Source organism: Barbus barbus, assembly GCF_936440315.1.
Source record: "Barbus barbus genome assembly, chromosome: 18".
In the NCBI taxonomy this organism is placed as follows: domain Eukaryota; kingdom Metazoa; phylum Chordata; class Actinopteri; order Cypriniformes; family Cyprinidae; genus Barbus; species Barbus barbus.
In genome coordinates this window covers 25,364,234-25,391,116 of record NC_136746.1, presented here as the reverse complement: position 1 = coordinate 25,391,116, position 26,883 = coordinate 25,364,234, and the positions used below count along the sequence as shown (strand labels likewise).

At 35.4% G+C, this 26,883-nt stretch overlaps 2 protein-coding genes across 2 annotated transcripts in view; one reads left to right on the top strand and one right to left on the bottom strand.

Annotated features, from left to right (window-relative positions):
* Nucleotides 1-26,883, bottom strand: part of LOC306883822 (uncharacterized protein) — a gene marked incomplete at its 3' end in the record, with an annotated part of 468,688 nt that overhangs the window by 316,591 nt on the left and 125,214 nt on the right. The window lies entirely within an intron of this gene.
* Nucleotides 1,989-25,120, top strand: LOC306884165 (regulator of microtubule dynamics protein 2-like). Its single transcript, XM_079439878.1, has 12 exons — nt 1,989-2,040; nt 2,749-2,859; nt 3,696-4,123; nt 10,813-10,987; nt 11,447-11,549; nt 12,299-12,359; nt 19,425-19,500; nt 19,844-19,921; nt 20,542-20,640; nt 22,664-22,717; nt 23,795-23,875; nt 23,966-25,120. Exons 1-12 carry the CDS (start codon nt 2,017-2,019, stop codon nt 24,011-24,013), a joined length of 1,338 nt encoding a protein of 445 aa, XP_079296004.1. The 5' UTR covers nt 1,989-2,016; the 3' UTR covers nt 24,014-25,120.

Below are 26,883 nucleotides of genomic sequence, written 5' to 3'. Positions count from 1 at the left end.
TTTTTTTTCGTCCAAGCTCTCTAACGCATGACAATCTTGCTGTCATCTATGCTCCTAAATATAAGACTGAGGATGTAGGATGCACAGCCGTGTTGCAGAGGGACAAAATACCTGGTATATCCATGTTGCATTGAGAAGAAGCTGACCACATCCCCACAATCCTCCTCAGCTTCAGCATCTGCTTACAACATTATAAATGTTGCAAAGTTACAAGGTGACATTGTCTGTAGTTTCAAGGTGAATGAGGTTTAGATCTTTTTCATTTCTCTGCATGGTTTCATATGCATGTCTTTCTCTGATCTGTCTGCAAAACTTATTATTAATGTTCCTTAAAACTTATTTGGCAATGTCTGTAGGACAGGGTGCGTGCAAAACAATAATAATTTAATGAATTTAATTTAGTTTTATGCATTTTATTCAGATTTTTTTATGTTTAGTGTTATATTTAATAGTGACATTTTATTATCTGCTAAACAAATATGTGAAAAATATATGAGGTGTTGGTTAGAGTGCGTTTTATTAATGGAAGACTACACCCAAAAATGAAAAATTGCTTAAAATCTACTCACCCTCAGGCCATTCATTTTTTGAGTTTGTTTCTTCATCTGAACAGAGATGGAGAAATTTAGCATTATATCACTTGCTCACCAATGGCTCCTCTGCAGTGAATGGGTGCCGTCAGAATGAGAGTCCAAACAGCTGAAAAAAACTTCAAAATAATTCACAATTAATCCAGACGACTCCAGTCCATCAGTTAACGTCTTGTGATGTGCTGCTAAATTAATGTATAGCTGTAATGTAATGCTATATTTCTCCGAAACTGTTGCAATGAAGAAACAAACTCATCTACATCTTGGATGACCTGAGAGTAAGTACCTTTTCAGCAAATTTTCATTTTTGGGTGAGCTGTTCCTTTAATCTCATTAATTCAAATGAGCTAACAATGTGGCAACTCGAGCATGCAAACATGATCAAGATGTTCAGGTGTTGCTCAAATCAGCGGAATGTGGAAGGAATGGTCTTAAACCATGGAATGTTTGTCGTGCCAGTTAGCTCCTGGGATTTTCTTGCATCACAGTGTCTAGAGTTAACAGAGAAAAAAACAAAAAAAGCTGGTAGCAGTTTTGTGGGCATTAAGGTCAGTGGAGAATGACCAGAATCTCACAGCAACTGAAAAAGGCAGCACAACATTACAACAAAGCTTAGATTAATTTGGATGGGCTACAGCAGCGAAGAACTGAGAGACTTGTGGGCATATGCATAACAAAACTGGAAAGTTCAGAAGAGTGAAAACATTTTAATTTGGCATGGTCTGACCAAGGGGTCAATCGACAGTTGGCATGACCCACGAGACGCCTGCTTGTAGATGTTGTAACTACACCATCTGGACCAAAAGCATATTTCCTCAGTTACGTAAGTTCAGTAAGTTGTATTTTGATAGCACTTTTCTCCAAAACTCAAGGTCGCTTTACTACAAGCATTTAAAGGGATAGTCCACCCCAAAAATTAAAATTCTGTCATTTACTCACCTCACATTGTTCCAAACCTGCATGAGTTTCTTTCTTTAGTGGAACATTGGAACATATTTTGAAAGAGAACTGAAACTTGGTTACCAACATTCTTCAAAATCTTCTTCGGTGTTCTGCAGAAAAAAAAGAAAGACATACAGGTTTGGAGCAACTTTAGGGTGAGTAAATGAAGACAGAATTTTCATTTTTGGGGTGGACTATCTCTTTAACCGAGAACATGACATAGCCAAGAACATAAATACGTGGACAAATTCTATTCAAAATGATTAATGATCTCAGGAATGTTACTACAATAACAAGACTAATAGTTACACAGTGAATTGTGTACTTTATTTGAGTGCAGTAGTGTCATTAAGTGAATGTTTATGCAAAGATGCTCAAAGCCAATCAGAGAAGCTGAAACAGAAATCATAGTTCAAGGTTGATCAGATATTTGTGTTTATATAGACTAGAGAGAAACTCAAAGCACTGAGCTCCACAGCAGTGAATGCCACAGATCTGCTCCATTACAGTAAGATTTCCAGACTTTAACCAACCACTAACATTTCTTTGATGGTTAGACAGGGGTTTGGTCTTATTTTTTGGTATATGCATACATAATTGTGTTCAACAGATCATTTATGCAACTGTACAGTAAATTACAGATATTTTAAATGCATGACACGCAGAGCTATTTAGCTTAACCTAGTCGTACATTTTTTGCAAGTGTGTTCTGGAGTCGGCTAGGTTCTTGTCGTTGTAAAGTGGTAAAGTATATAAACAGTGAACATGCAGATCACAAGTGCAACTCTGTTAATGAGTGATTTCAATGAACTTTGATTCTTTGCCTCATCAGTTTTTGGCAGGTCATTAACATTGTCTAGCTAGCTGTGATCTGCATATGCACCATGATAAAGTGTTTCTTAATGACGGTGCCTCTTTATAGAGACAATATTCAAAGTACAAAGTATACATTAGCTGCTATCTAAAGGAGAAACTGTGAGAACAAAAACAACCATGCAGGATTCCCATGTAAAAGCTGAATATTGCTTCAATAGTAATATTATATTATATTATAAAAGACCATGCAACCATCACAGTACTTTTTCTAATAGGAACAGATGTAGGCCAGTAGTCTTTTTTTCTCCTGCATTCGTCCACCCATTTTGTTAGATAATCATTAAATATTAATCTCTTAACTTCTTCTCAGTATTAAACATCTTTCGTTGTTTTTGCAAAGGAAGTTGCACTGAATGGTTGCATTATCAGGACGGAACCTTTAGTATCAAGCACCGCAGCGACACGGACTGTTTTTGCAGACGCACCGCTGCGCTCAGGAGAGTTTGAACAGGTAAAAGCTGCTCTTTTATAAGAATCTCGGTGATTTATGCTTGTGTTTTGTTTTTTTGCTGATGGAGCCTGCTCTGATGCTGTTACAATGTAATTTTTTGAAGACTCCGCTACATTTGCGTATATAGGCAGATCGCATAGTCCTGTAAAGACCTTGACAGCTGATTAATATGTAATACCACTGGCTCGGTTTAAAATGTTTTCTGAACTTTGAAACTTATCTTTAAGGTGAATTGCAAGCATATACCAGAATATTTATGTACTTGTTTTATTTTATTTAAATTCATTCATGCCACTTGAGGGAATTTGAATCATGCATTTCCTATTACAATTCATATTAACTTATTTTCCAAAATAAGGGCATATTAATATCTTGCAGCCCTTATGGCTGTGCTGTAATCTACGGAATCACAGAATACATCCATTGCTACTCACTGATGTTTCTGCTGTTGTTTTGCTTCCAAAATGATGACACTTCCTGTTGGATGATTTCATTAGGACACTTATTTTTATTAGTTTAAAACTAACAGGATGGAAAGTGAATTTGAGGCCACAGGATAAAATGATCATGAAAAAATATTTACAAGAAAGCACGTTTTGCTTGAAATATTGTGAGATTTGAGATACAAAAAATGCAAATATTTCAGATGACCACATGGATTATTTTTTTCTAGCAGTTTTTAACGTAGGGGCTCTATAATCCACTTAAACCAATGTATGTTTATAATTAAACACATAATATGTTTTTATAATATGCATGTTTTTAATATTAAAATCATATTTGTATCAATTCAGAAAAAAACCTATAAAGATATACTTTTTCTGTTGTCTTCACAGTTTAGGATGGCTCAAGCGGACAGCAGGGCTCTGGCTTTGGGAGTTCTGGCAGGGGCTGCTGGGATCAGCCTGGCGATTGTCTGCTTCCGCAAAATAGGAGCAGGCGGTGGCAGAGTCCTGCACCTGAGCAGCAATGCAGATCACACGGCAGTCAGCCTGGGTCTGCAGACGGGCCAGGCAGAGGTGCTAGATCAGCTGGGAGCTCTGATCCATTGTGTGTCTGAGCTCAAAGAGGAGGTAAAAGCCCTGAAGGATGCACTTCCACACCTGCAGGACAACGTCAGAGATCAGCTGAGGGGCCGGAGCGGGGACAACATCACCGCTCGCAGAGCAAGTCCTCTTCATCGAACTCCCACCAGGAGAAAAAGAGCAGGCGTCTCGGACAGAAGTGAAGGACAAAGCTCAGAAGAGGCAGAGAGTGAAGGAGGGTGAGTTTACTGAGATGCCAACCTGGCAGGTCACTCAGTTTTTTTTTTTTAAATCATAGAAATATTATTACTTAATTATGTTTATTTAGCTAATACACCTTCTGTCTTTCAATCATTTTGCACATTCATTATGTGGTATAACAGAAAGAAGTTGAGAGCATAAAAAGTAGATTTTTTTTTTTTTTTTAAAGAAGTCTGTTATGCTCACTAAGGCTGTATTTACTTGATCAGAAATACAGTAAAAAAAGACATACTGTGAAATGTTATTACAGTTTCAAATAACGGTTCTATTTGAATATATTTAAAAGCTGAATTTTCAGCCATTGCTTCAGTCTTCAGTGTCACATGATCCTTCAGAAATCACCAGTTAAATCAAGTTAAAGCATAAATATTGTACAAATAAGAAGATTATGAATTAAATAATTAAGAAGAATCATAAACATAACCAGAACCATAAGATTCCTTACAATCCCTATGCTTATAGGGCTTCACAGGGCTTATTGGTTTATTTGAGACATATTATTTTGACATTTTATGTAAGTATTAGAACTCAAATAAAGCAATAAGCCCCATGAAGCTGTGGTTTACAGTGAATTTATAACAGCTAAGGGGCATTGTTAGGGAGAATTGATGTCATATTCTGGTTCCACCTTAGCTGTTATAAAATGGATATTCCATATACGTAGCAAAGTTTCACAAAATAAAATAAAATGTAATAATAGTAATAAAAACATTCTTCCGCCAAACAATGTAGTTCCTCAGAAACAGTTGTAGTTGCAACAAAGTTGTTGCCGAGCAACACACAGATGCAGACACAAAAAGGTGTATGTTTGTAGAGTAATTTACAACAGCTTGGAACGCGGCTCATCCAATCAGATCCAAGGACCAGAACTATCCATTTTCTAATAACTTTGGGAACACTTTAGAATAGGGAACACTTATTCACTATTAAATACGACTTTTCCCTCAATAAATTCCTAATTTGCTGATTATTAATAGTTAGTGAGGTAGTTGTTAAGTTTAGGTATTGGGTAGGATTAGGGATGTGGAATAAAGCGTTAATATGTGCTTAATTACTACTAATAAATGGCTAATATTCTAGTAATATGCATGCTAATAAGCAACTAGTTAAGAGACCCCAAAATAAACTATTACCATAACTTTCATTTTGAAGCTTTATTTATTTGTTTGTTTATAACATATAGCTAATTAGCATGTATTGAAAGCTAATGACTTATTATGTTGCTGGAAAATAACGAAATCAGGCTTTCAAACTGTATTTTGACATGTCCTTAGTTTTGCCCTCACCTAATTTTCTAGAAGCTCAATTTATATGCATTTATTTTGATATTTAGTTTTTTTCATGTCCCTACTCTGGGCAAATATAACACAATTTAGAGTTGTAGGGGGATTAGAAGTGTGTGCATAGCTGAGGTGTGATTCGGTGAGAGAGCCGAGAGCCGTGTTGTCTGTACAGACGAGGTGAACTCCACTGCCTCCAGTCATTCATTTGAATGGCTTTTAACTAAATTCAGCACTAAGCACTTTACAAGTCCATTCCAGTCTCACTAAATTCTGCTCCCAAAGCCATTCAGAAATAATCTGCTTTGTTTTCCATAGCATTACACTTTAGTTCTTGTTATTTTTGACGCATTATGTTCTTCAGCACCTTCAATATCCAAAAATGATTTGTTATTTTAAGCCGCTTGGTTTGTGCATCTTTGCCTCTAAATACTCCAACACTTGAGGTGTTCAGTTTTCATAAGTTGTTTTTGTATGTCTGTTTGGAGCTTTTCTAGACCATGACTGGCTTTTGTGTTGCTTGGTTTTCATGGTTTTACTTTGAGCAGGCAGGGTATGTTTTAACACTACAATCCAGTGCAGATTCAGAACGTTATTCCAGTGGCCTGTAGCACGAAGTTGGTTTCAGTTTTTACCCAGGTAAGTTGACGTTTCGTTTGAGCAAACTCTGAGTTTTCGGGCTGAGTTTTAAGATTGGTTGGTTTTGTTACCATGGTAACTTAAGCTACACGGCTACCCTGCTCCAGAGCAGGTTTTATTCTGGGTTAGAGATCACAAACCAAAACTGGACCAATCAGCTGTGAGCAAAGTGCCAAAAAACTGATGCAATGAAGCCACTCCCCCGTATCTCGCGCTCCAAAGTAAAGCAGTTTACAGTCAAAGAACTTTAGAGACAGAATTGCCCAACTTTTGCAGCTACTTGTCACGTTTTCAGGTGCACACGCTTTAGAGTTAATCACAAACTCTGGTTCAAACTCTGAGTTGTCAGAGAAAGTTTATATCGAGCTTTGTGAGCCAGCTGATCCTGACCTAAACCAGGTTGGCTTTATCGGGTCTTGTCAACTCAAAACCTAACTCTAAAACTCTGAGTTTGTTCATCTCACTTCGTGCTACAGGCCACTGAGCTTGTGTGTAGTTTGGTCCTGGAACTGTCATCTGTCAAAACAGTTTCCTCCTTTCTGTCTCTCTTGAAAGCACCGGCCTATCAATCTCAAAGAGTGACTGCTGAGTCTAATTTTACCGTCTCATGCAGGAGCTTGTAAATTCTGTCACCGTTCCTGCATTGCTTGAGTGCAATCATGTCAGAGCTTGCCTTAGTTGCTGAAGGATGTTAATACTTGAATGTTTAAAATGATACCATTTTATTATGTTTGATTGATGTAGAGAAAAGTTATTTTTACATAGAGGCAGACAGGATGGAAATGAGGGAGTGCTCTTTAATAAATTAACTGCTCTTCTAAATGAACATTGTTTATCAGACTGTCTGGTATTGCTGTGTAATAAATGTTTTTAAAGTTGCAGACAGTGCATGTTTGGAGTTTGATTGAATTGTGACGTACAGATGTTCAAGCAAAGACACTTTGTGATTGAATGCGGCGTCTTATCTGCCAACTTGAAATCTGAATTTGATTGTGGTCACCTGCTGACTATTCATGGGGAAAAGTCATGCTTTTCTGTAAATACACAATTCAGAATTTCAGTTTCTAGTTGACTTGATGCTGCATGCCTGAAACAAAACATGATTTCAGCAACATTTAGTGCATGCACTGTAAAAAAATTCTAAAGATTGATTTTGGCCATTTAGTTTGAGCAACTTAAAATATTCAGCAGCATACTGAGTTTTCTCAACTTGTGATTTTTATTTAATTTTTTTTACAGTGTGTGACTTGCTTTTATTGAGAAGATATGAGGCTATAATTGGTCATTGTTTATCAGTAATGTCTGTAGCAATATATTTGATCTGTAAAAAGTTTGGCACTGTTTGCACATTAACCTTGAGAAGGACATAAAGATTAGGGTTTTTTCAGGGTCTGGTAAACTATTGTTCAGAAGGTTGGGGTTGGTATGATGTTTTCTTTTAACAGGTCTCTTAAGGCTGCATATTTGATCATAAATACAGTAAAAATGGCAATAATGTAAAACATTTTTACAATGAAAATGAATTGTTTTCTATTTGAATGCATTTTAAAATATAATTTATCCCAGGGTTGCCAAGACCGTGTCAAATGATCCTAAATATAATTCTCTCTCTAGTGAGCTCGTGCTGCGCGGCAGTTTGAACTTTGATCCGAACCAAATGTTGGTTCCACTTTTAATTGCAGGTTGGACAGTAGAAATTCATTCATATTTTTGTCATTCATCATTACAGAGGGTTATTTTGATTTCATATTCATCAGGGCTATGAGCATGAGCAGGGAGCTTTTTGAATTATCATTTCTGTATGCAAATCAAAACTATTTGCTCTGAACATAAATGACTTCTTATTGGTGTGTAAAATGCAACCGCAAAGGTAAAAAAATAGTTTTAGTTTGCATTTTTGTGTTTGTACGTCAAATGAAGAGATTTGATGATTAGACTTGGTTTTCATTGCCTCGCAAAGATAAACGAACAGAAGCAGAGAAGAAGTAATGCAAAGGCAAACCTTTGCGCTTATGATGTTGGTTAATGTTCTGAGTGTTCAGGCAGATCCTTGACAGTTGTTGATCTTTGCTGAGGACGGATGCAAGACGTGCTCTCAAACAAACACTGCGCTCTTGAATTTACAGTTCTGCTCATGATGGCCACACCAAAAGGGTGATAATAGATTGGCATCGAAATAATTCCTGTGGAAGATTCAGTTTTTCCTGGGTGTGGCTGTGTCCTTCAATCCAGATAGAGGAAAGACAATTCATTCAGACTTTAATCAACATTTTTTTTTACTGTTTTTGAAAGAAGTGTGTTGCGCTCAAGGCTGTATTTATGTGATCAAAATTACAGTAAAAACAGTAATTATTGTGAAACATTATTATATTTAAAAATAACCGTTTAAATGTCATTTATTCCTGGTGTGGGAAAACTACATTTTCAGCATCATTACTCCAGTCTTTAGTCTCACATAATCCTTGAGAAATAATTCTAATATGCTGATTTCCCACTTAAGAAATATTTTTGAAAAACAGTTTGTTTTACTTAATATTTTTTTGTACTATTCAAAACTTTGGGGTAAATAAGAAAAAAAGTTAATACTTCTGATGCTAAGTAAATTTTATTCCGCGAGGAAGTATTAATTTGATCAAATGTGACAATAAATACATTAATAATGTTACAAAAGATTTCGGTTTCATTAAAGAATCCTAAAAAGTATCATGACTTCTAAATGTTAAGCAGCATAAACTTCTTCAACATTGACAATTAAAAGAACCATTATTGAGCACCAATAATAATTATTAATTGCTTTTCTGTAAATGATTGAATTTCATTGATCATGTGACACTGAGACTGAAGTAATTGCAGCTGAAAATTCAGCTTTGCATCACAGGAATAAAAAACTGTTCTATAAATTCTAATAATACTTCACAATATTACTGTTTTTACTCTATTTTTGGTCAAATAAATGCAGCTTTGTGAGCATAAAGAGATTTCTTTCAAGAGTGATAATTTTCTAAACTTGTATTCAGCATTTTGTTGTTTATTGCTTGCATTGCTTTGAGGATATCCAAATTGAGTTTGGGATGTGACTCATAATTATGTCTGGACGACATTGCAGAAAAAGAGTTGCCATTATATGTTTAGCCATAATGAGGGTCTGAGAAAGATATCATTTCAGACAGCCTGATGAGATTGGCCAAAATGACTCATGATCTCTGGCAGTTAATGTGTAACTGTAGCTCCTCAAATCAAAAACACACCGGCTGCGGGTGATTTCCTTTGACTGTCATGAGCGGCCGTCGTATATCTAACATTGAAGTGCCCTCGGAGGTTCTAGCTCTAACACATCCCTGCAGAACTATCGCTCGAAGTCTCAAATGTTCTCACGAACCGCGAATGACGCAAATGCTTCAGGTGCCAGCTCTTAATGGAAGCCTTTTATGTTTTCACTTCTGTTTTTTATGTTTTCACCTTAACCGGTAATTAATGTTTTTACACACTCATCTCGGCTGCTGAGTGTTAGTGCACGCCTACAGTCATTGAAAAGGGATACTTTTCGAAGGCTGTAAATGTTAGGCAGGTATTGCGTGCCTTGTTGTAAGAAAAATAAACAACCCTCACAGTGTTTTTACATGAAATCCTTCAGGTGTCAGTCTGAAACCGGCAATCCCAGTAAACAGTTAATTGGCCTGCTGCACATGTGCACAGATCCTGTGGATGTATTGCATGTAAACACTTTATGAATGCATATCCATTACTGACTGCATCAGTGACCTGTGAGAACACCTATAAGTTTGTACATTCATTACCAAATTTGTTCTTGGCCTCCAAATAAAATTATTTTACCTTCTGTCTCTTGTGTAGGTAAAACTCATTTTAAGCATGTTGTTTTGCCTGAGCTTCCTGAGAGGTATCTTTTAGGTTGAAGGAATTTTGCTTTGCTTCTGTTATGTCATATTTGAGTTTGTTTTTATGTCTTTAATTGAAGGAATAGTTCAGCCAAAAATGATATTTACTTATAAGTTACTTACGTTCAGGCCATCCAAGATGTAGATGAGTTTATTTCTTCATCTGAACATAGTTGGAGAAATTTAGCATTACATCACTTTCTCACCAATAAATCCTCTGCAGTGAATGGGTGCCGTCAAAATGAGAGTAAAAACAACAGATAAAAACCTCACAGTAATCCACATGACTCCATCAATCAATGCCGTTGAGTCCATAATAATAATGCTTCCTCCTGTTGTCCTCTCACATCAAAATCTACAACATATTTTATTTAGACTGTTTTGGGCTGGTTTTGTTTATAAACAGTGCTTAATCCATGCATATCTCTCTCCTGATTCAGACAAAAAAATATTATGATGGGCTTGTTTCTTAGAAACATACAGCTTTTTGCTTCAAGATAGGAGTCATGTGGTTTATCAGCTGTTTGGACTCTCATTCTGGCGGCACCCATTCACTGCAGAGGATCCATTGATGAGCAAGTGATACAATGCTATTTTTTTCCAAATTTGTTCCAATGAAGAAACAAACTCATCTACATGTTGGATAGCCTCAAATTTTTCAGAGAATTGTTCCTTTGGAATGTTGAAGTGACTCTCTAAAGTACGTTAACTTGTAAATTACGTTGTCAAGCACTGACATTCCTGTATAACAAATCAAAATCTTTTTGGTCTGTCAAGTTTCAGTCTCATAAGAAGCCGATTTCATCATAACAACAGATACAGGCTAACTACCTTCTCTGCCGTGTGTTACAGGTATATAACGGCACTTACAGATTCTGAGGAGGAGGAAAGTGACGATGACCGAAAGCCACTGCAGGAACCAGTGGATGAGCTCACGGCTCTGCTGCAGAAAGCAGACCGATTGCACAGCTGTAACGGGGCAGAGAAAGCACAAGGCCTGAATGCTCTGCTGGAGAGGAAAGCAGAGGTATGCAAACTACTTCTCAAAATTTTGGGGTCAGTATAATTTCTTTTAATGTTTTTGAAAGAAATTAATACTTTAGTTCAACAAGGATCCATTAAATTGATTAAAAGTAATGTTGCAAGTGATTGTAAAACTATTTGAAATAAATCAACTTTATTTTCATCAAAGAATCCTGAATAAAATGCATCACGCTTTCCACAAAAATATTAAGTAGAACAACTGTTTTCAAAGCTGATAGTGAGCAGCAAATGAGTGAAAACTCAAATAAAACAGTTATTTTAAAGCAAAATAATACTTCACAATATAACTTTATTTTTGATCAAAGAAGTACAGTTTTGGTGAGCATAAGAGACTTCTGTCAAAAACATTTAAAAATCTTACTTACCCCAAACGTTGGTGTGCGATGGCTTCTGGTTTATTAGTAGAATGTTTTATTTACACACATCATGTATGTGCTTACAGTTTGATCAGAAGTGCCAGTACCTTTGGCGGTTGGCCAGAGCCTATGCAGATGCACATGATTTTGCTGTAGACCTTGCAGAGAAGAAGAGCTGCGCTGAGAATGGTAATCACAACTTTTATGATTACAGGTTGACATTTATTTATACATTGCAGACATCTGTGCCAGAATTGAATAATTCGACATAGTGGTTCAAATTTAGTGCTTGCTTTCGACTACCATGAAATAGCATTGAATTATCATTATTTGGCAGATTGTCTCCACAAATATTGATTCATCAAAGGAAGTGTGATTGACTAAAATAATTAATTAACTGCCATATTGAAATAAGATACATTTGTTTATAGCCTAATTATTTTATAACCATCTTGACTTATTCATGAAAACACAACTACCTCTAATTGTGAAGAAGACAAGCGTTGTCTGTCTTTAGGTTATGAATGCCCGTGTGCCCTGTGTTTTGCTCTTAATCTGTCTGCACTCTCCATTGTCTTTCTCTTCCGTTTTCTTCTCTCCCTTCCAATTAAATGTAACCCAATAGCAGCTTGGTCCATGTGTGCATGGAGGGACAGGATCAACTAGTTCAGTTTCTGATTTTTTTTTTACTAATAGTGCCTTTATAATTGCTGTTCTTCAGTCACTTCTCTGTATGAAGGCTTTAGTGTCAAAGTCTGGAAGCAGGCCAATTATCACTTCTATTTAAATAGTTTGAGGAAGTTTCATTAGTCTGGTGTATAATCCTCTTCTGCAAAATAAACCTTTACATTTTTGTTTGATTTAGGAGTGAGAACACATTGGATGCTGTGGGTCTCACGTCTTGCTTATTTTGTTTGCATTTCTTTTTTTTATTTTAGGGAAAAAAGTTGGTGAAGAGGCAATTTCCATCAATTCACAGTGTGCTGAAAGTCATCAGTGGTAAGACTCAAGGTTTAATGAACCTGTTTAAACTGACTATACAAGCTAATTTCCAGACTTTCACGAACCTGTTACTGACACCTTTTGGCATAGCTTAGACTTTACTGGATGTTGTGTGGCTTCAACATCCTCAAGTTGGTTTCAAGAGGTTTTACATTATTCGAGTGCATTTTCAGAAATCTGGCCCTCATAAGTAGAGAAACACATTACTTGTTTGTAGCACCTGGGCTCTGGTGTGTCTGTGGGTCTCTGAATGTATATGTGGGTGTGCGTGTGTGTGGGTGTCCTGCACCGGAGGTGTTTTTCAGGCTTGCCAGCTCCTCTGGATATGCTCACTCATCTTACAAAACCCTCTTGATAGCATCACCACACCCCAGGAATGTAAACACAAGCAAAGTTAGCCCCAAGCTAACATATAAACACAGACACAGACACACACACACACACACGCATGTTGGTTTTTGTGGTTTATGGGGCCTCTCCATAGGCGTAATGGTTTTTATACTGAACAAACTGTGTGTGCTATTGTCCTACACAAACCCTACACCTAAACTTAGCCCTCACAGGAAACTTTGCGCATTTTTAGATTTAAAAAAAAAACACCATTTAGTATGTTTTTAAACCTTGAATTACGGGGAGGCAATGTCCTCATAAACCACCTTCATATTGTAATACCTCTGTCATACCCATGTCATTATACAAATTTGTGTCCTCATAAACCACATAAACACACACACACACACACTCTACTTAATTGCTTGCAATTTCTGTGTTTTTGTTGCAGCTTTGGTGTATATACACTAGTGTTCAAAGGTTGGGGGTCAGAAAGGTTTTATTTTATTTTTTATTTTATTTTAATCAATATTTTTTTATTTTAACATTTTAATCACCAAGAATGCATTATTGATAAAAATAGGCAGTAAATACATTTACACATTTAGAAAAATTATATTTTAAATAAATGTTGTTCATATGAATTTTCTGTTCAACAAATCCAAAAACATTTATTAAAATATTAAACGGCTATTTTCAACATTGACAATAATGATGCATAATATAATAATAATAATAAAAATAATAATTTCTTGAGCATTGACAATAATGATGTATAATATAATAATAATAATAATAATTTCTTGAGCACCAAATTAACATATGAAGGATCATGTGACACTGAAGACTGGAGTAATGATGCTGAAAATTCAGTTTTACCATCACAGGAATCAGTTTTAAAATGTATTTAAAACTATTTAAAAATATACTGTATTCATCAGTTCATTCATACTGCATTCATTTATTCATCATACTCATCAATGGTGAGCATAAGAGGCTTCTTTAAAAACATGAAAAAAACTTACTGACCCTTTAACCTTTTAATGGTAAAGTATTTTAAAGGCATATTTTGTTATTGCATTTAAAAATTTAGTGGACTGACTGACAAGATGATATATGGTTGCTTTTGTGCCTGTCCATCTGATATTGTTGATATAGTTTTGAAATGTGAGAAACAGACGTTTTCTCACATTGAAAGACACATGATGACTTGTCTGTTTTGGGCTTCATGTATTGCATGATGAAACGTATCACTTAACGCATTTTAAAAGATTCATATCATCAGAAGTCATATCCTGCCTAATCCAAGCGCAGGGCAAGCTGCCTGCTAATTTTCTTTTAGTTGAAAGCAGTTGACTGCAAGATCAGTTTTGACTCCCTTTAATTTAATACTTTGTGAGTTGTAATGGTTTGAATGTTTTGATGGCAGTTACTCAGTTAAATATTGTAATATGGCTAATGTTTATTGGACAAGTCTTACATACTGTATATTGTAATATGCATTCTAATATGTTTACGGTGTCTAACACTGCATATTACAGTTCTTATGAGCTGTGTAGCATATGCTTGCATTGGTTTTGGTACAGGGTGTCTTAATGAAGTGTCTGAATTTTGCCTTTGTAAATCCCTCTGCAATGCTTTCCGTTCCCTCACAGACACCTGGGTAATTACACAGAGTGCAGAGGGTCATTGTGACCTACACACACACACACACGCATCTCCGTTACTGCTGCTCTTATCTGTGATGTGTCCTTGGCATTATGGTTTTCATTAAGGATCTGGCCTTCAGCTCTTGAATTCTGTCCTGTTCTCAGTGCAGCAGCTCTTCTTAATGAATTTAATGCTTTTAAAGTCTTTGTTTGTTAATATTGGGAAATATTATTGCAATTAAAAATGGATTCTATTTTAATATTTTTCAAATGTTGTTTATTTCTGCCTAAGGTTTTTGTACAAACGGTGATACCTTTTTTTCAGAATTCTTTGATAAAGTTCAAAAGAACAGCATTTATTTGACATTTTTGTAACATTCTAGATGTCCTTACTGTCAGTTTTATTCAGTTTCAAGTCCTTGATGTATAAAAATTAAATTGTTAAATAAAAAACTAAATGACCCTAAATGTTTGAACAGTAGTGTATGAATGATTTACACAGAAGTAAAATTTTATATTAGGGATTAGAAAAAAGCAATTAACCCTATAAGTGCTAAATATGGATGCATTACTCAGCGGACATAAATCATTTCTCAAATGGTGACGCTTGTTGAGGAGAGGTGTGCTATTGCCTTTCTAAGCTTTAAGATGTTTGAGTTTCTGGATGATAAATAGGGCGAAAAGGTCTTACTTTATCAGTGATTATATATGACTCTGGTCCGTCCTTCAAAGTAAAACTTTATAATGCATGACAAGAAAATCATGAATCTGAGCTCTTAGAACAGTAATATCTATAATACTTCTCCTAAACTGCATCATTTGCTTTCTCATGGAAACTTAGAAACTGCTTAGCAATGCCTTGGCAACCACAAAACAATTCAGCTTGACTTTTGCACTAGCCAGATTTTTTTTCAGTAAATGTAACTTTACTTTTTGCAGTTGGTAACTCTTTTCTGAATGAACCTGTGTTAGAAAGTCTTGATACATTGTCCATCTTTAACTCTTCTTTTGCCGTGTAATTTGTTCAGTTGTTGGGGCTTGATGTTTATTGAGCCAGATTCCTTGAGCTGAAGGTTACTGTCGTTGTCTCATGATTTAAGCTGGTCATTTATCCTTCCATTCTGCAACATAGCTGATTCGCCTTGCAAACAGAGCAGCAGTTTGACCTTGAATGGCAATGGCAACTCTTGTCATTGAGACTTTATTGAATGCTTAGCCCAAGGTGATGAGAGAGAACTTTCTGTTCTGTGCCGAGAGGTGAAAGGAATCTTCTTCTGTCGATCAGTTTGACTCTTAGACCTCTTTGTTTGTGGCCAGTTGTTTAGGGGATTTCTCTGCCCATGAGGAAAATGCTGATTAAACTTGCATAATCTTTTGGCAGCCACAAGTCTTAGAGTTCGGCTGATTTCAAAAAAAATATATATATATTTCTGTGTGGTTTGTGTATGCATAAGTGTGTATGAGTCTATATAATATTTCAGCTCACCGAAAGAACTCTAAGCAACCGTCAGAAACAACCCTTTGCCAAACCACACTTTTTCTTGTACCAATCTTCCTTCTCTGCCTCTTCTAGTGTCATTTTCATTCTGTTTTTGCTCTCTTTCTCTTTCTCCCACACACACACACATTTCAAGATAGAATAAACTTTACAGAAGTTTCACTCCAGAACACTGGAAACTGCCTGAAGCTCACAAAACCTCCCTGACCTGTTCTGAGCATGAAGAATTACACTAATAGAGTAACAAACATCTGCCTTTTTTTTTCTTTAACACTCTTGGATTTCATGGCCGGTGAACTCCGATGAACTCGACATCATCTGCTTTAAATCGTCTTTTTAATTCTGAAACCAGAATTGCATTTCCTGCAGTGCGTGCAGGGCATCGAATGAATTAATTTGTAGGTAAAACTAGGATTTAGACTTTGGTTCTGCATGAATGAGATGCTGCATCAAAGCCACCTTATACGTGGCTGTCGTCATTGTTTGAAACGAGCACGCAGTTTGTTTTTTGTAAACTGTGCTCAGAAGTCAACACAGTGAGACAATCTTTGAACTTTATAGGAGGTTATCGATGGTTACTAAAGAAAAGCAGTCACAAATTAATATGCAAACAAATGCTAGGAAGAATATGTTTAAAAATGCATATGCAAATATTAAATGTACATTTTCATTTAGTTATTTAGAGCATCTTATTGGAATTTATGATACAAATTTCAGTTTACGTTACTGTTCAAAATGTTATCGGTCGGTAAGATTTCTGATCTTATGCTCACCAATGCTGCATTTATTTGATCTAAAATACTTTAAAAACAGCAATATTTTGAAATATTATTGCATTTTAAAATAGGCCTGTTTTCTATTGTAATATATTTTAAAATGTAATTTATTCCTGTGATGCAAAGCTGATTTTTCAGCAGTCGTTACGTCAGACTTCAGTGTCACATGATCCTTCAGAAATCATTCTAATATGCTGAAACTAATATTCTAAGATGCAGAAACAAATGATCAATGTTAAACAGTTGTCCTAATTAATATTTGGTCAGGATTTGGTCATATTGTTGTCAGTATTCATCAGCTTTCTGAGTAATATTAAAGACAGACAGTAGAGAATTGGAGCAAATTAATGATGTGCATGTAATAATAAAAAAAAGTTTTTTTTAATGTACACTGAAAAAAATTATACTACTTTTTTTAAGGTAAATGGTTGCAAAAATTTATTTTAGCTACATTTAAATTTTTTTTTGAAAGTTAATCAATTAAATCTGTTTATTTAAATCTAACTAAAATAAATTGATTGCAACCACTCACCTTAAAAAGTTATTAGTAAATTCAATTAATGTTTTTTTTTTTTTTTAGTGTATAAAATGTATAAAAATAAAAAAACTGAATTTGTTAACGGAAATTCTGGAGAAGTATAAAGTAAATTGCTGCCTTTCAAACATACGTGTTGCTGGTATATTTCCACCAGTATTGCTTTGATACAATATTTTTGTTCGCAAAGAATCCACATATGGTAAACAGTTTTTATTAAAGTTTAATTATGGATGTTTACCCATAATGCCCCTGTGGAGGGAAACCCCAGATTCCTGGCGTGAGGAGATGTTGTCAGGTGTGTGACGTGCTCATTCAGCCAGCAGAACTTCTGTCACTGACTTCCATCACTTTGCTGTGGTTAAATGTTCAGGCCTCTGTGCATTGCCAGAACATGACAGCAATGAATAAAAACACTTCACAAATCAATCTGTGAAAGGAGGAAGGAATTACCCCACCTGTACTCTTTCTGCCAGAAGTTGTTATTAGTAATCACTTCTGGTATGTCTTCATGTTGCTTCAGTTCAAATTTATTTGCAATTCATCATAAGAGCTATTTTTTGTGATCTTCAACTTTATGTCCATGCACTGCCATTTTTTTTTTTTTAATAATCAGGATTGTGTTGTCAGTTTTGGCTGTTCTCACTTTGTTAGCACTGTTCCAACAGTGAAACAGAACCTTATAAATGCCAAGCAGCAACACATTGCAATCGAATAGTTTCAGACTTTGATGCCAGGATGTTGCAAAGCTAAAATCGTGGTACTGCAACATACACTGAACAAAATTATAAACGCAACACTTTTGTTTTTGCCCCCATTTTTTCAAGAGCTGAACTCAAAGAGGTAACAAAGTCAGCCAATCAGATTAGATATTGCTAGATTGAGAAGTTCAGATGTTCAGTGAACAGACTGTGGGTGGTCCGTGGAAGTGCCGCCTGCAGCTGAGACTATTCAATACAGCCCAATCTTAACTTCATCTACCAATCAATGTATTAAAATGCATGAGAGAAGTTATGTTAAGATCGATGCTCTTGCAATCTCTTCCTAGATGCATTTGATTTTCTTTTATTTTTGCAGTCTAAACGGCCAGTAAAAGAGCTTCATTCCCACAGCACAACTTCCCAACACACACACCAGTGTGACGGAGTACAGTAAGTCTGTCCATAGAGGTACATCTATGCTGGTGTTGAGTTTCTCTCTGGTGAGCTAAAGGTCGAAAGCTTTTGGCTACAGAGTCTGTCCCCCAGTCGCTCTCAGACAAACGGAGCCCCTCTCACCTCCTGTGACAGTCATTTGACCTCTTCACCTCTTTATCATGCACATAAAAGGTGTTTGTGCCCGGCTCCATTATCTGACTATGAGTACCAGCAGGATTTATATCGCTATGCTGGAAAAGCTTTGATCACCTCTGAACCGGCCCCTCAAAACACTATAACTACACATGTACACACGCACATCAGTCCCTTCAGTCACGATTCTTTCCTTCTTTCAAGTAAAATCACTGCACAGCTTTAAGTAGCAACATGATAAAAGACAGCAATCTTCATAAAATAGCCTTGTAAAATGCGTTAATTAATCATCAGAATAATTCCTCTGGAGTTTAGTTAATTAGTTTAAACGTTTGTGGTTTAGCTTGCAATCTGGCACCGGTGTGCATTAATTAGCAATTTACAGCGCTTTTGAATGTGGTTTGTTCAGATTCTGTAATGAGAAATTAATTCTAACTCTTATTAGATGAAATATTTATGGTTTGAAGAACTAATGTTAATTCTGTTTTTAAAGTTTTGTACTCATTGGTGCTTGATGTTGAAATCTTTTTTCATTGAGGTGTTAATACTTTTATTAATTAGACGTATACTTCTTTAATACAGATTCCAGCCGTATTAGAATAGATTCTTCAACTATTGGATAGTCTCCAGTTGCCAGTTACTCTTCAAAAGTATCCATAGAGGTTTGATCATATTCAAGCCAGGTGATTTGTCTGGCCAGAGCAGTTGCTGAAGTGCATTTTGGTGCTCCAACAACTGTCCAGGTTTTATGATCATGACACCATCATTTTAGCATTAGTGTCTGAGATTGAAGTTTTATCAATTGCAGCTTTTTCACGGATGTTGCCATGCATCCTTCACATTCAGTTTTCACCCACTGTGTTTGTTTTTTCACTGCAGTCTACACAAATTATATAAGCTCTTAAAATTAATGGAATATACCATAGCTGTTATTCATATATTACAAATGACTGTTTTCTTTTCTCTGTCTGTTTTCTCTGCATAGGTATGCTATACTCTGTGGACTACTGTCAGAATATGAATCTATTCAGAATAAAATAAAAAATGGTTATCTTTTTAAGGTGAGTGTGTGTATTTGTTCTTTACACAATGTCCATATGAGGGTACCACACGCACACGCGTATATTTCATAAGAGCAGATCAGTCTCTGATACACGTAGCATTTTATCTTAGCTGTCAGCTAGATTTCCAAACACCACACACCTGCAGAACCCTGGCAGGTGAGCTAGCAGAGAGAGAGGAGCTAAATGACAGATGCGTGTGGTGGGTTTTTCTATGTTCGTGCGAGACAGTTCAGGAGAAATATTTGCGGTATCTCAGCTGTTGAGAGCAGCAAAAAAGGCAAGTCGTGCCACATAGAAAGAATCTTCTCACTCTCTTCCTTTCTCTTCTCTCTGTCTCAAGGATCATCTGGATAAGGCAATTGAGTTGAAACCTGAAGATCCTCTGTCGTATTACTTGCTGGGCCGCTGGTGTTATGCTGTGAGTGACAGAGCGTTTGGTATAATAATAATTTCTACAGTGCATAATTATTAGGCACGTTGATAATCTGATCATTTTTTCCAATCACATTTTAAATCGCAGTGGGTTGGAATTGGTCAAATGTGCTTGGAAAAAAAATATGATCGAATATCAATGTGTCTAAATATTATGTACGCACTGTAAATTGAATATACACTACCATTCAGAAATTTGAGGTTGAAAAGGTTTTTTTTAATGTTTTTGAAAAAAGTCTCTTATGCTCACCAAAACTCAATTTATTTAATCATAAGTCAAGAAAAAACTTAAATATTGTGAAATATTATTGCAATTTAAAGTAACTGCTTTGTATTTCAGTACATTTTTAAATGTAATTAATTGATGTGATATTACAGCTGTATTTTCAGCATCATTAACTCCAGTCTTCAGTATCACATGATCCTGAATGTTGAAGGTTGAGCTTACTATTTTTGTGTGTTTCCATGATTATTTGATGAATCTCGAGTTAGGTGTTTCTTAATGATTTTAACATAAATTTAATTCATTCATTTAGTCAATAGGCCCATCTGTATGTTGATAAGTGGAGTTCTTATTCTTTTTTTAATTTGTACATTTGTGTGCAGGTGGCACAATGTACGTGGATAGAGAGGAAAATCGCTGCTACTCTGTTTGGAGAGCCACCCAGTGCCACAGTCCAGGATGCTCTGCAGAACTTCCTCAAGGTGGGACGTGCCTCTAATCATTGGAACACACTGGTGATTGACTGTGTAAAGAGCCTCTTTATTTAGAGGCCAAACAGTTGAATGACTATATGCATGACATGTTATTAATATTTTGGTAGCTGATATGAGATCACGGAAATAAGGGGGGGGGGGGGGGGGGGGGGTCATTTAATTTTATAGCAAATTTGACCAAATTTGTTTTTTTTTTATGTCTTGCCTCTGCAGTTCCAACAACCAATCCAGTTTCTGGATTTTCCCAACACTGACTGTGCAGAGATTCTTTTAGTACAGTATGTGCTGTAGAGGGATTTGTCTTAGAGGTCCTAGTTTAAATAACAAACCCTGTTCATTTCTGAAAGAGCTTGACCTGTGTTCCTACATTCAGCATTTTTACATAAATTGCTCTCTCCTCTGATGTTCTCCTGTCCTTTATTATCTCACCCATCATTTCTTATTTAAGGGGTCTGTGCTTAGACTTGTTGCACCCTGCCAAGACAACACAACATTCTGGAGAGTTATACAACAGCCCGACAGAGGAAAGAAATAGGGAGTTGCTCTTCGCCATTAATCATAAATAAAGAAATATACCAACAGCTTATGACCAAATAACATATTGTCTCTTCATCCACACACTGAGTGATCCACCTTCATACAGAATCCAGCTTTACATGCTACATGGCCAAAAGTATGTGGAAACCCCCCTCACAGTAATGTTGCAGCTACACCTATTACTAGTACAGTAGGTGCATAAAATAAAGCATCAATACAGCCATGATCTCCTAAGGCTTTTTTAGTTAAATGTAACATACATGGTACTGCATTATAATTTACAAAGTGAGGTTCATGCAGAAATGTCATCTAGTGGATGACATTTAGAAATTAATGCTTGTAACAATGCTGCATTAAATTGGTCAAAGACATTTCCATCAAATGCAAATGCATTAGCATATGCAAAATAATAATAAAAAAAAACAATTCAAATAAATGCTGTTCTTTTGAACTTCCTATTCATCATAGTATACTGTTTAACATTGATGAATAAAATACATTTTATGTTTAATATATTAAAAGAAAAGTGGTTAATTTAAATTGTAATACTGTTTCACAATTTTACTGTTTTTAGTGTATTTTAAGCAAATAAATCCAACTTTAGTGAGTAAAACAATTAACCCCTTTTTTCCCCAAAACATTTTACCAACCAAACTTCTGAATGGTAGTATGTGTGTATGATTGTTGGCTACATACTTTTGTAATTTCTCAAATCTAACCACCAAATGTGCTGTCATAAATAATAGAGTTGTTCCAAAAATGCTCTTGGTTTTTGTTTGCAATGGCAGGATTTTGTTGATTTTAAGAAAATGTGTTTTTAATATTTTTTTTTTTCTCCCAAGAGGAACCCCAGAAGCCAGAACAAATATTAGATGTACAATTTAAAATTTATTTATTTATTATTGCTATGGTTTGTAAGATGTTAAAACTAAAGAAAGACTTTAAATCTAAAGAAAACTATGGAAAACCTAGAAATATGAGGGAAAAGCCCTAGGATTTTCTCTGTAAAACCCTCATCCAATAATCATAAACAGCTGGAAAATCATGTAAATATAATTAAAAATCTTTTTATCAAAATGTGTAGGAACCCTGAAAATGTGTAGGAACGAAAACATATCCTCATATATGTGGCTACTGCAGTGTTTATATTTTGTGTGATTGTGTAAGTCTCATAAATGTTATTTATTGCTCTGATTATAGAGTGGAGCTTTACTGCCTGCAATGGTAATTGTTTAATAACTGATTTAACACACATAGTGTTTGAAAACGTACCCTAGACGTTTGCCTGCCAGCAGTACAGTCCTTATTTCAAGATAGATGTGTTTTTCATGATCTCATTTAATTAATTACACCTGAAATGCAAACAATCTGTTACATAAACAGTCTGTGTTTAGACATCAACTCTCTGTAGTCAATAAATAATTTCAGTTTGACTGTGAATGACAGATTGCATTTGCTTTGTTTGATTCTACAGACAGAAGAGATCAGTCCCAAGTATTCAAAATTCAACTATGTGTTTTTAGCCAAGGTAATGACTTCAGGTCTTGACTGTTTTATTAATGAACTGAATATTGATTAATAATGACATTAGGAATTTTGTTGGCTCCGTTCCAAACCTAGTGAGCTCCCTTGCTGAAAACCACCTACATAGACGGCTACCTTCCAAAGCAGCATCCTAACAATATAAAATATTAACCAATATAGAATGTTCTTGTAACAAAAAAGTGATATTTCAGATGAATGCCTTTTTTTTTTCTTTTTTAAATGTTCTATTCATCAAAGGATTCTGCAAAAAGTATCATGGTTTTCACAAAATATTAAACTGCAAATACTTTTATCAACATTGATAATAAAATTAAATGTCTTGCTGAGCATAACGTAATTAAGTATATTAACACATATTAATAATTATGTGTTACCTGCTATGTCCTTAAAAAAACTGAAATCTCCTAAACGATTTGTAATGGTTACGTTTTAATCACATTTCAAATCCACATTCAAAGTTTACACAAGTGGGATCATACATTTTGCTGTATTTTTGCAGGCACGCTCATGTTTGCTAAATACGATTTTTATTTTAATCTCCCTGCAGTTCAAAAAAATTGGGGTCAGTAATTATTTTATTTACTCACTGGAAATAATTATTTTCAGCAAAGATGCATTAAGGGCACATTTCAACTTTCATTCATCAAAGAATCTTGGAAAAGCTTGTGGAAATGTATCATGGTTCCCACAAAGCGTACAGCTGTTTTCAACTTTAAATAGTTTTTTAAAATATATTCAAATAGAAAGCAGTTATTTTAAGTTGTAGTAATATTTAAAATGATCACAGTTTTTACTGTGTTGTTATCAAATAAATGTAGCATTGGTGAGATTAAGAGACTTCTTTCAAAAAACGTTGAGAAATCTTAACTTTTGAATGGTAGTACTGTATATAATTGACATTTCTCTAATGTTTTAGATAATCTTACATAAGTGTGCAACACACTTATATTGTCTACATGGGCAGTGCACTAGATTTTGGAACTGAGCCAGCAAAGCCTTTAAGGAACATTGTAATGAGTTACTTACTATAACTGCGCCTATATCACTTTTCTCTTGTCAGTGTTACAAAGACTTGGGTCAGAGGAGTCAAGCCCAAAAGATGTGTGACGCTGCCTCTGCAATGAACATTCACACTAAAGAGGTGTTTTCTTATTCTGATGAATCTGATTTTTTTACAGTTCAAGTCTCTTGCCTTTGTAATTCTTTGTTTTTGTGTGTGTTTTCTTTAAAGGATGAGGAGGCACAGAAGGAATTGGACTCTCTTGTTGCATCACTTTAACAAGTCTCCAACAAAAACTGTCTGTCTTTGTGTTCCATCTCTTTGAACTCGACTGTGACTGGGCTGTAGCTGTTTACCCACAAACCAACATATGAACTAATGTTGGCCAGGCCACGTTATTCCTCTATTAAAGGGGAGACAGCAACAATATTTTGTTTATTTTTAGTTTATGCACAAAATACTGTGTATGTTTGGATTGGTGACTGGAGTGGTGTGGATTACTGGGATGTTTGTATCACTCTGATTCTGACGGTACCCATTCAGTGCAAAGGATCCATTGGTGAGCAGGTCAAATAATGCTATAATTTCTCAAAATCTGATAAAGAAACAAACTCATCTACATCTTGGATAGCCTGAGGATGAGTAAATCTGACTATCAGCATGAAGTCTGGTGCAAATAGTTCCATTTGTTTTTGTGTGCCTTTTAGGGGCATGTTTATGTGTACTTTCTTATTAGTATTTCTGTCTGTTTTTGTTCATCCAGAATTATTAATGATTATTTCATAGACATAACTTCCAAAACAGCATGACTATGAAGTTCTGTTTATGGATATCTAGTTTACCTCCCGATAACAAACATTTAGAAGAACTTTGGCACATTTTATGGTTAGTTCTTCCAAAAAAGCTGCTGATATGAAATTGCAAAATTGAAAATCTGTCAAAAATGTTAAACCTTTCATAGCATTTTTTATTAAGAACACCTGAACAACTCCATCTGGATTTAATCGTATTAATCACATTCTCTCTGTGGAATCTGTTATTATTATTATTTTTTTTTTTTTTTGTAGTTCAATTTAATAACTCAAATGACTTGTGTAGATTTTAATCCCTAGACATAATTTTTTTGACCAAAGATGATTCTAAATCCCAGAGAAATTATGGGGACCATGTAAATCTAATTTTTCCCTCATGTTATTGCTAAAATTGTTTTAATATCATTGGATGGTATCCAGCATTATGAATGTAATAATTTTTATCTTGAAATGATGGCACTTGCTCTGTATGGTACATTTTAGATTATTGGTGATGAGACGGTGATTGTAATGGTGCATATGAAGATCAGCACTTCATCTCTGCTGCTCAGTACAATATACAATAAGGTGAATCAAGTCTCTGTGTTGTACGTTGATCATAGTTCATGTTTTATGCTAATTGTGAGGCATAATTGCTAGCTCTTTTTCATGTTTGTTTCTTTCAGTGTTAAAAGCAAAGGGCTTTTTTCTGCAGCTTTAGTGGCACCAAACCAAACTGCAGTCTACTCCAAATCCTCTGAATGACAACTTGTCATTATTTTTATTTATGCAATTCTATTTAGTAGCATAGAAATTATAGGCCTACACTTCACTTTTAACTTCATAAATGTAGGTCCGATAGTTTTCAGTCAGTATTATGCCTTTATGCTCTTGTCCAAAAAGAAGCCAACTATAGGGAATACCAGGAAGACATGGAAGAAAAAGGGCTGATTTTCAGGCGTCAAGCAATTACAGGGCACTCATACTGACTTAACACCCATCAGTTGTAAACAGAAATAAGCTTTACATGTCTGGACATCTGCCTTTCCTTACATCAGAACCACAGCATGTCTTCAACAGCAAACAGCGTCCGATCAGAGACTCTTCTGTACCGACATGTTTTATGTGGATTGACATCACGTAACCAAAGGTACCTGAGGTGATCTGCATTTATTCCTAATGGTTTTTGGTTATTAGTCATTTTATCGTTTCTTACTTTTTGCAGTTATATTAACTCTACTGTTCAAAAGTTTGGGGTCAGTAAGATTTTTCACATTTTTTGAAAGAAGTCTCTTATGCTCACTAAGGCTCCATTTATTTGATCAAAAAAACAGTAAATCAGTAATATTTTGAAAATATTATTGCAATTCATACAGTTTTGTTTTCTTCTGGTTCTTAATTCTGATTGGCTGAGAGCCTTTTCCAGAGGTGTGATATTCTAGTGATGAGAACAGTTTCACTGTTTGTATCCAGCGATTGTCTTACTTGTCTTAGAGATTGCGTAAATGACTCAATCAATTGAATCGGTTTCTCGCTTTTCACGTCTTCAGCCATGTCTGTGTGACTACTACTGGATTAGCTCGCTAGTTTTATGACATTAACTAAAATAAACAAAAAAAAGTATGATGCTTACAATTATACAACAGTTCTTTCTGGTCCTCGAATCTGATTGGCTGATAAGAGTGCGATATGATAACAGAGCTCCTCCAACCGCTTCACCATTTGTATCATTTATCACTCCGCTTGCCGTATTTCTCAAAATAATCAATAATTTCTAAAAATGTCATGGCGGACGCCCAAATCGACTATAATTTAAGAATAAAAAAATACTGTTTTTGTGTCGGAACGTAGTTTTTTTTAGTCGAGAATGTGTTACTTCAAATATGCGGTTTGTTAATAAAGATAACGTCTATTTGAAAATTTGCTTTTCGGATATGTGAGCTCCAGGGCGTCAGCGGCCATTCAGTGCACATGAACCCACCAAGAGCAGCCTTTAATTTACCTCTGGCTCTGATGCCTCTTTAGTGGTTAAACATGAGATATATTTAGTTTTGAGTAAATCTAAAAGGCAGTATTTGGTCTCATTAATCTATTATTTGTTCCAGAGCAAATAATTTTGGCAATATCTCATCATGTGTATGTAAATTCAGTGCTGTATATCAGAGCGCTGCCTTTGTACTTTTGACTAAATTGCCTAGCAACTTTTATGATGGCTGTTGTTGTTTATTAAATAAGTAATATTTTATATAAATAATAGTACTATTTAGTATAATTTGTCATCACAACGCAAAGAAGGTAAAGGTTCATATGGTATCCTTACTTTAATTTCACTGTAATTTCTCTGTGCATTTTACACCT